Source organism: Palaemon carinicauda, chromosome 4 (assembly GCF_036898095.1).
Source record: "Palaemon carinicauda isolate YSFRI2023 chromosome 4, ASM3689809v2, whole genome shotgun sequence".
NCBI lineage: Eukaryota > Metazoa > Arthropoda > Malacostraca > Decapoda > Palaemonidae > Palaemon > Palaemon carinicauda.
Genome location: NC_090728.1, coordinates 184,959,567 through 184,970,614, shown reverse-complemented (window position 1 = coordinate 184,970,614; position 11,048 = coordinate 184,959,567). Strand labels below are relative to the sequence as shown.

Below are 11,048 nucleotides of genomic sequence, written 5' to 3'. Positions count from 1 at the left end.
GGAAACCCTTAGGTAGAAGGATAGACAGAAACCCTTAGGTACCAAGTATCCTTCAAGGTTTAGGAACCTTGGCAGGTTTCTCAACCCTCTCGCCTGAGGGAGGCTTCCCAGCAAGCAAGATTGTCACAGGCTTACCCTTAGGGATAAGATCTGGGCGTAGTCGCGTAGGCGACTATTGTCTCCGCGGTGATGGAGGCCTATGAGACTGGAGAGACTAATGGGTGTCTCCTTGAAGGAGGGTTACCCCCTGCCGCCAAAAAGAGAGATGGTACTTCGTCCGAGGACGAGGTAGCCACCGAAGAGAGGCAGGTTTGGTTCCGCGAGGATGTTAAACCGAGAAAATTCTCTTTTGACTGAGACGTAAGAACAGCAAGAGCAGGCGCTTGGAGTGTCTAGCGTCGAGCAACGCTGTTCTGTCACATGACAAAAGTGCGAGGAAGAGCTGTGTCTAGAGGTGGGAATTCCAGGGGGGAGTAACAGAGGATCGCGAACCACGATCACGCGCTCTGTCAGAACTCGTGCGGCTAGGAACTTCATCACTAACTCCTGTTGGGATGCAGGCACCTGAGAGTTCAAGTGTTGATCGTGTACGTGTAGTTGGTCGCGCGAGTGCGATGATGATCGCTTGCACCACGTTAGTAGGGCGCGCATGAACGCTCCGCGCGACGATGATCGCTCGCACCAAGTTGGTCGGGTGCGCGCGAATGCTCTGCGCGACGAGAGTCTGAAAACTCTTTGTCGTAAGAGTAGAAGTCTTAGCGACTAGGTTCACGAGAGGCATAATAATCTCCCTCTCGTTCGACATCGCCTAAGACAAGCTTTCTGCCAGCTCTATGGGAAAAAAGCGTAGGCGTAATAATCACTCTCTTGCGAACGAGAGAGAAGTCCTCCCGAAGGAGGCCATCGCCTAAGACAAGCTTTCTCTTAGCTCAATGGGAAAAAAGTATAGGCGTAACAATCTCTTGCGAACGAAAGAGAAGTTCCCCTCGAAGGAGGAACAAGCATAGGACTTGCTTTTCCCCACTCAAGGGGAAGAAGTACAGTCTTCGACAACGAGACAGCAGAAGCAGATCTCGTCGAGCTGTCAGCAATTCTTCCCGAAAGAGGGAAGGTTGCTCTACGGCTGAAGTGGGGAAGCTCTCCCTCAGAAGGGGAGGGGAGCCCAACTCTAGGGAAGGTTAACACTCCCTCGTAAGGGAAGGTTCTCCAACCCCTGGAGGCAAACCTCCAGGCAGCAATCTATGCTTCCCATCAACAAGCCTTGTTCAAGATTGAAGGTCGGCAACGAGTGCTACCTCGTAAAGTGGGCAGCTCGCGAGCTGCCACAGGCCATCGGCCTTGCGTTCTACGTCGCTGCTATCTGTTAGAAAAGGAAATAAAAGTTGTGATGAATTACAATTCATAACTCCGCTGCATAACATGAACTATTCAGGGAATAAATCACCTTCCTTGTAAGAGAATTCCTCGAAAGGGGCCTGAACTGTTATAAACTTTAACTCAAGTAATGAAACAAACACACGGGAGTGTGTAGGACCTGCCGACCACCTACGCAAGTGAGTAGTATCAAAACAATGACAACTCCCTTACGGCGGAGAACGCCGGATACGATGTCAACAGTAATTAAAGTTACAAGTATTTAACAACATAAGGGTATATTTCTATTCATATATGTATACACGCATATATATGTACTTTATAAGATAAAAACAGACACAAAAGAGAGAAAATCAAAATTAAACAGAAAAACAATCAAGGCAAGTCTTTGCGGGAGAGAAGGGCAGCATGTCCGCTCTCTACCGAGCCAAAACGTAAAGTGGTTATTCAGCCGAGAGGTGGCCAGTCTACCCGAACCCCCACCTGCTAACTAGCAGATGGGTAGTTATCCCTCACTAAAATTATCAAGGCTCATCTTTCAGCTACACCGAAAGTATACCACTATAAATAGCGGAGGGTTTGTATTTACACCGGAACAACTACTTACAAGGAAAGGAGTAGTAAAATAACAGCCCCTCAAAGGAGTATCACAAAAGGGATTAAGAAAAAAAACATCTAATATTAGAGAGGGGAGCGCATGGGCACACCTATACCAGCTGTGGCTAAAGACAAAAGGGGCTATTCTGTGACAAGCAGGTGGGCAGGGCTTCCTTATGGCCATTATAGCGCCATCTGATCTTGAAAGACGAGAGATCAAACAAGATAAATTAGTGATATTAGTTGCATATGGCTAAAAGCAGTCATCTCTCTACACAAGAGCACCTTATGTGCAACAAATGGCAATACAATTGCTGTGTTAAGTGTGCAAATCAATTAAAGGTATCAATATTGTCCAAAGACATTGTATATGCATAAGTAAACATGAAATGCTAACTGTATTGTGACCACAGTACAATAAACAGATAAAAGATGAGTAGATATTTTCCACAGTGTGCTACATGTAAGGTCAGTAAACATATACCAAAAGTGTCAAATAAACATTGTCGAGTCATTAGATAACAAAGATACATTGTACAGTGTGTGCATATATGAGACATGGTAGCATGTACAAGGTTAAAAGAAGTCGTACCATCCCAAAGGGTGTACATAATTTCACAAACTAGATAAGGAGAGTAGTGGTGGAGAAAAAAGGAATTAATGTACTTAAAAAAAAAATCAGTAATTACATGATAATACATAGCACATAAAATATGGCTAGTTGCATGTGGACTCTGTAACCTCCCAAAGCTTTCAAAGATAAGATCAGTACAAATCTGGAATATATGTGATTAGAATATTCAAAATTTTTAAGAATGCAAGATATTAATATTAAATGCAACACATAAGATATAGGAACCTGAAATAATCTACTGTATTTTGAGATAAGGGATCAACAAATGTTATGAGCAATAAAAAAAAAAGAAACCTCATATACACACCAATATCATGATACTACCCAAGAATTAGGACTAGCATAAATTTTTGTATTATGTTAGGATATTTTAACACACCTCCCTACATTACAAAAGAATAATAACTAGCAAAAATTGAAGAGCAGAAGTAATTTCCATATATATTTAAGGAATGAAAACATGGAAAAAGTAATACCTGTAATACACTTGCGAATACAGTGTACTGTAGTTATATGAATACCGAACTGTTATTCATGCAAGAACACCAAATTATTTGTTTTGATTAAAACAACAAAATGCTATTTTTAACGTGAAACGTTTATCTAAAAACACATTCACTGTGAGGTATCGGATACCGCCTCAGTAGCTGCAACCAACATTTTTCACCACTGGATATACATGTACTCTACACTTATTATATAACTTATATTTCCATGCTTATTTGTTTTACTGCTGATTAAAGAATAAATTCAAAAAAAGGATTTTATTTCTATTGTATTTTACTCTAATCAACAGAAAAGGATGCCACTTTCATTTACTTTTCCTTTGAAAAGAATTTCTAATCATTATGAAGTGACTAAAGAAAACTTCAGAAATTTAATTTGCTATACTATTTTATCTTAAGTAATAGTAAAGCACATTGACTCTATTTTATAGTGAAAGTGAAGTGATTGTGTGAACAAGTAATAATTCCACGATAAATAACGATATACAGTACTTTGACGCAAGAAGTCTATAAACACACACACACACACACACACAGAGAGAGAGAGAGAGAGAGAGAGAGAGAGAGAGAGAGAGAGAGAGAGAGAGAGAGAGGGAGAGGGAGAGGGAGAGGGAGAGGGAGAGGGAGAGGGAGAGGGAGAGAGAGAGAGAGAGAGAGAGAGAGAGAGAGAGAGAGAGAGAGAGAGAGAGAGAGAGAGAGAGAGAGAGAGAGAGTCTCTATCTTTAGCTTTTAAATCAATACTTCCCCATTCATCATCTCCTACTTCACACTTGATAGTCCTCAGCCATGTAAGCCTGGCTCTTTTAACTCTTCTAGTGCCTTGGGGAGACCAGCTAAACCTTTGGTGAACTAATCTCTCTTGGGGAGTGCAAAGAGCAAACCCAAACCATCTTCCTCTGCCCCTCATCATGATCTCTACATATGGTACTCAAGTAATCTCTCTGTGAGTCTCCAAGACCGTAAATCAATTCCTACATTCAATTGCAAAGGTTTCCCTGTGCTCATCTTCCAAAGGCTTAGTAGAATCAAACCTAGGTATTCTATCTACATTTCAGTTGGGTGCTTTCAGTTTTAATTTTAGTGTGCCAACATAGAAATACAATGAAATTGCCCTTAAACAGTCATGAATAAACACTAGAATTGCAAGTTTCAAAGTCAATGGTGAGATGAGAAGGGGGGGGAGTAAGGCATCATATTAGAAATAGCCCTTATACAAGGCACTTTCCCCAATTTTGGGAGGTAGCCGACATCAAATAAATGAAACAAAAAAGTAGAGAGGAGACGTCCCCTTTTTTGTTTCATTTGTTTGATGTTGGCTACCCCCCAATATTGGGGGAAGTGCCTTGGGTGCTAGGACAATTCGGTCCCGGGCAATTCGGTCCTGGACAGTTCGGTCCCGGACAATTCGGTACTAGGACAATTCTGTACCAGGCTGGTCATTTTTCAAAATGTCTAAATCAGGAAAATATGATATTTCTATATTACATATTATGAACTATTTATATATAATATTACCTAAATACCTAACTACTTAGTTTCGTTATTCAGTAGTTGTTTACAAATAACTTGAACAATCCACCTAACTACTTTATTATTTAAACGATCAGTTTGGTTATCCCCTTGGTTTAAAGAAAAAAATATAAACAAAACGATTTTAATAGTTTCTTTATTCCAGACTTTTTAGTCTAGCTTCACCCATCATTCACACAATGAAGTCTTGCAACTGCATAGTCGGAAAAGGGAAAAACGAAATTAGTTGATAAGGAAAACTGCGTGTACCAAAAACAAAGAAAATACTGATGGTACGAAGATGACATATTCACTCTTAAATTGAGATGTTTTATAGCCTTAGCATTTTTACCTTTAAATCAGGTTGCGGATGCCTTTGATGAATTGGTTGATGATGATGATATCCCTCAACCTATTGTCTCTTATTTTGAAAATTCATATGTTCATATTCATATACAGTATTCAAATTATAAATGCTACGAAACGGGGATGAATCAGTCAAAAAAAAAGAAGTACAGCGATGGTGACAAGCGAATCATTCATCTAGTACAGAAATATAATCAAGCAATAAGAATGCACTTCCTTAAAGCAATCGCTCATAATATTAAAGTTTAAATCTTTTCTATATGCTTTTAACGACAAGAAATGTATAGTTTTTACTATTTTATTTTTATATACATACTTTTAACATAAGAAGTGTATGGTTTTTACTGTTTTATTTTTTATATAATACACTAAAAAAGTATTTTTTTTTAATTTATCGCACAAACAAGGATAAATCAATTAGACTTTTTATATCTATACTAACATAAGCACAAATTTTTTGTTAAAAGTAATGCTTAGAACTGATAGGAATTTGAGAAACGAAAAAAATTGGAAAAATACTGTTTATTCATAAGAATCAATTGGTACCGAATTGTCCTGGTACTGAATTGTCCTAGTACCGAATTGCCCGGGACCGAATTATCCAGGACCGAATTGTCCGGGAGCGAATTGTCCGGGACCGAATTGTCCGGACACCGTGCCTTGGTATATGATGTATGTACAATCAGGGAAAAAGGCTGGAATCTTAAAAGACATAATTGGTTGGCCGAAGAAAGGATAAACAAAGGACATTAACTTCCATATGGTTTATATTTGTAAATGACATTTCTGGCAAATAATACACCCTTGTACCTTGCATGCTTTAAAGTATATTGTTGGGATGGGGTTAAGAACACAGCTCTTAAAATAGCCACAATAGGGAATCTCTTAGGCCCAAGGCTAGCAGCTGATGCATTTTCTAACCACAGTTTCCAGATAGCAGAGCAGGGAGGTTATATTTGTTTAAATTTTTTTCTGGCGCAGTAAACATTGTCACTTTCAACATATTGTGCACCCACTGTCCAGTAAGAGGAAGTCTCCCGTTACTATGGTGGAGGCTTCTTTCCTTCCTGGATAATGTGTTCTATCTTGCCTTGATAAAGAGCCAGGATGATGAACCCAAAATCAAATATTAAGTGACTCACGTGTGAGGAAGAATCTGTTATGATGTGCCAAAATTCTTTTCATAAAATGAGATGAAAGCAAGGAAAGAACTTGTTCCCTCTTGTAAGGAAAAGTGCGTTTAACAATTATAACAACTGCCACACCCCCTAAGGTTCATAGGAGCAATGAGTTTGAGTATACCACTGATATCCCCACTTTGATAAAAGATGTAGGGGTTGCCTCTAATAAAGTGTTTGTAAAGTATGAGCTCAAGTGCATAGCTTACTTACATCTGATGTACAGGATAGCATGTAACAGCCTGACTACTGACCCCTAAAGGGAGGGGGAAAGAAAGAGTAAGAAAAGCCAGTCATTTTCAATCTAATCTCGACTCGTCATTATCATAGACAAGATGCTTGTCTGTTCTGAGAGGAAGCCAAGAAAACTAAACAACCTGTGGGGAACTTCTCAAAGGTACAAGAATGGGAATGACTTACTTCCTGGCAGCAACCTTCAATACCTAATGACTTAACATGTTATTCCTGAAACCGAGTAAAGGATCAATGTACGACTTTGTGAGCCCTCATGTAAGGAAAGAAATTTCCTTAGGCTTTAGACAAGGCATAGGAATGTTTGATTACTTCACAAAGCCTAAAAAAAAGTGATCTTGGACCTGCCCATGGAAGAGCCCTCAACGTTCAGGCCTGAGTTATAGAGTCATCCACAGGTACTGCAACAGAAACCTCATGAGATCTACATTGTCTTAACCTTTACCCAAAATATTTTGGAGGAATGGAACTGACAATGACAAACATACTGTCAGAAGCAGGGAATAGACAAATGATATTGAATTCCATTTCTTGGAGTGAGAGATCTAGTTCAAAAGTAAAAAAAAAAGTTCGTTACCCTTGAATCTTAAGCTAGAGGTTCTGAGTAAGGGGTCTTGAGAATCAGAATGCCCTTTGACAAGCTCCTAAGTGGGTCAAACAGTGAACGAGTGTACCCAGAGAACAAGGAATCACATCCCATTTTGAGGACCCTAGTTCCCAGGGTGGGCAAAACTGTTCAAAGCTCTGATACCTCTCATGAGAGGAATCCACATTTCCAGCCTTAAGACTTGGCTTTATGGCCAAACTGTAGCCGTTCACAGCTGAGAAAGAGAGGAGCTTCTCTCAGCATATGTAGACAAGGAAATCCAGAACTTGTTGAATAGCTGTACCGACAGATTTACCTCCTTTTAAAACACCAATCATAGAAAATAGCCCACTTTCCATATAGACTGCTAATAAGGGACCGTCGAAGATGACCTTCAAGTAAAGCTTTTCACTTAGGAAGTGATGCTGGATAGTCTCCAGCTATGAAACATAACCAAGTCACAGACTGGTGATACCACAGGAAGTGTGGCTAATGTAGAAATGTGGATCAGGAGAGGATTTCAAAACAGAACTTGTCTAGGGCCCAATCCACTTGGTAGGATGTTGGCACATAATACTTATCATTATCATAGATTTTAACTGTGTAGATTGTTATAAAAGGGAATACTTTTGGGTGTATACATAACTATCAAAAATTAAACTACAACAATTCTTTCTTTTAAACTGTTGTGGACAGTACTCCTCAGTGTTTGTGATACTCCAAGACAGTCACCCACAACAGACACGGCACATTCTTTGTACACTTCAGAGAATTTTGGTCATGAGCACATACTTTACTAGTGCAAACAACATCCATTTAGGCCAAGTGCTATACCGGGAGAAAATTCCTTTACTCTTAAGCAACTGCTTCTTCCTAACCTTGCACTATCAGGAAAAGTCCAAGCCAGATGTTCCAAACAGGGGATTCCTGTATACAGAAAGGGCTTCTGCACACAACAAAAGTGATAATCGCTATAGAGCTATGACATAATGTGACAAGTCAGTTTCTTCAAGATCCTCATGGCCGTGAAAACCACAAGCTTTTACCAGGGCAATTTTGCATCTCCATATGATATTTAGTTTCCATAATAAACATAACACTTCATTCATGTAAGAGGGGAAGCAACATAATCTCTTCAGCATGGGGCATTGTGCAGAGCATAAGAGGTCTAATAACGTAACAGCTTGAATGAAAGTGAGCTCCCTATAATGGCAAGACTGTCTGGTAACTCAACTCAGTCCACCATGACACAGATTTAAAAATCCACAGGCTGCTAGCTTCAAGCAAAAATTATCCCCAGTCTTAAAACAATGAGGGTTTGTTACCACATTGGAAAAGCTGAAGGCTAACAATACTTCCAAACATTATTATTATTATTACTTCCTAAGCTACAACACTAGTTGGAAAAGCAAGATACTTTTCCAACTACTGTACTGGCCTTCTTGTCTAGCATTTTGCATTGCATCAGATCGATCCCACCTAGGACAATTAGTTTAAGCTGTTTACTTGGGGCGCTACTGCTGTGGTTGGGCTTACCTGGATGACGTTCTGGTGAGCATCTATTCTGATGGAACTGGAACCCAACACCTTTAACTTTTAACATTCATAAGCCCAAGGGCTTCAATAGGGAAAATAGCACAGCGAGAAAAGGAAATAAACTACCAAGACAAGTAATGAACAATTAAAATTAAATGTTCTAAGAACAGTAACAACATTAAAATAAATATTTTATATATAAAAAGTGAATTTACAGAAAAACCAAATATAAATAAACGAATTGTTAGATGAATGGCAGTATTACCAAGAAGATATCCACTTGTACTTACAGCAATTATAAATCATACACAAAAAATTTCCATGGCAATTGCATAGCCTAATCAGTCCCTATAGATTCAATAACCATCCATAATACTGTATGCCAATCTATGGCATTTTATATCACTTCTAAAATACAGTTAAACTACTTTCTCTCTGCCTCCTATTTTAGTCGAAACAAAATTGGAAAAACACATCATGAATCATTTGCATAATTCCTCAAGATCTTAACCCTTTTACCCCCAAAGGACGTACTGGTACGTTTCCCAAAGCCATCCCTTTACCCCCATGGACGTACCGGTACGTCCTTGCAAAAAAATGCTATAAAATTTTTTTCATATTTTTGATAATTTTTTTGAGAAAATTCAGGCATTTTCCAAGAGAATGAGACCAACCTGACCTCTCTATGACAAAAATTAAGGCTGTTAGAGCAATTTTTAAAAAAATATACTGCAAAATGTGCTGGGGAAAAAAATAACCCCCTGGGGGTTAAGGGTTGGAAATTTCCAAATAGCCTGGGGGTAAAAAGGTTAAAAGGTTATAAATTTTTCACGATTTATACAGATTTACATAATAATACCAAAGCTTAAACACTAGCTTAGACTAATATTTTCTTGTGATTCTATATCCATTCCAAGGAGAAAAGAACTATTCAATGAACATGACCTTTTTTTGGGAGTGAATTTTCACAACTTGTAAAAGGGGGCTGCTTGCAGTAAACTGCAGATGATATACATGCTTCTTAATAGTGTCCCTTTAACCCTACCAGTTTTGAACTCCACAGTAATCATAGTACAGTACTGTATCTTTCTTTGTCAGAAAAAAAAATTGCTTTCTATCATGTATCTCTAGTTGTAAACCATGATAATAAAAAAAGCATCTCATATACACTATAAGCAAAAAGAAAAAAAAAATATGGAGGAAGAGTAAATCACCAGTTATTTAATACAAACTTCTGAGAATATGCAATCAGAAGACATGCAACCATAAAAACCAAGCAAATACAGACACGATGTCTTAAAATAAGCTTGTAATGAAAGGTCCATGTAAATCAAAGCTTAATTAAAAAACAAGTTACCCTACTTTAACTGATTAAGAAATTATGGATTTGTGAATAGCTGAATAATCTAAAGACAATAAAGTAGGTATATTTATAGCTTTGAATTATTTAAAAAACAACAAATATATCTGATACTAAGATAGGCAACCACTCTGATATTTTACATACAAGCAATGTTTTGTATCATCCCATCCCTAGATAATCTATGAAAGCATTAAAACTGCAAAGTAAATGTGGAACCTAATGTAAAAATAAATTTTATTGCGAGGATATGGATCACACTAATCATCTATCTATCTATATACCAAAGGCACTTCCCCCAATTTTGGGGGGTAGCCGACATCAACAAAGAAACAAAACAAAAAAAGGGGACCTCTACTCTCTACGTTCCTCCAGCCTAACCAGGGACTCAGCCGAGTTCAGCTGGTACTGCTAGGGTGCCACAGCCCAACCTCTCACATTTCCACCACAGATGAAGCTTCATACTGCTGAATCCCCTACTGCTGCTACCTATCATGTGGGAAAAATATTATTCCTGGAAATAAAATACTATCAATTATGCACTTACCTGAGCTAACTGTTGTTCTGAATTGCAGTGCGCCTGGCAGGGATTGCAGATGTACTTTCCACCACCCTTGGTTTCCTCTAGCTTTTGTACGCAGTCAGGGATGTCTATGGTTAGCGAGCTTCCCCCGTTGGCGGCTGCGCTTACCTCCTGCCCTGTGACCCCTACAGTGAAGATGATTGATAATCAGAACATTGGCAGTGATGAATCGGTCTCACTAAAACCCATCATAGGGCCCACGACCGATTATCATGCTTGATTATTCAATCATATCAACAGATGGGAAGAGGAGAAGAAAAGAAAACAATATATAATGACTAAAACAGGGACTTCAGTTACACAACCCTTTTCAAGATGGACAGCCTTATCGTTGTGAAGCTAAACAAAATTACTGATGGTACTGGAGTACCTGTGCATTGGCACTTAATTTGAAACACAAAAATAAAAAAAAATAAAAATTGCTGCGATAATTACCAAAGTTACAACAAAAGAACTAGTGCCATACAAAACAAAAGTACTCCCACTCAGTGCTTTCCTAAAGCTTGTGTATTACAAATGAAACATTAAAATTTTAGCTAATCTATTTACCTGACCAAATATTATGAA

The 11,048-nt window shown here is 38.6% G+C and overlaps 1 protein-coding gene across 3 annotated transcripts in view; it reads right to left on the bottom strand.

The window, feature by feature from the left end:
* LOC137640264 (zinc finger protein 385D-like) overlaps window positions 1-11,048 on the bottom strand; it is a 124,261-nt gene that overhangs the window by 30,717 nt on the left and 82,496 nt on the right. For all 3 annotated transcript variants that reach the window (XM_068372858.1, XM_068372859.1, XM_068372860.1), the window contains one exon: window positions 10,446-10,606. In XM_068372858.1, the coding sequence (XP_068228959.1) occupies window positions 10,446-10,606 (161 nt within the window). The remainder of the gene's footprint in view (window positions 1-10,445; window positions 10,607-11,048) is intronic.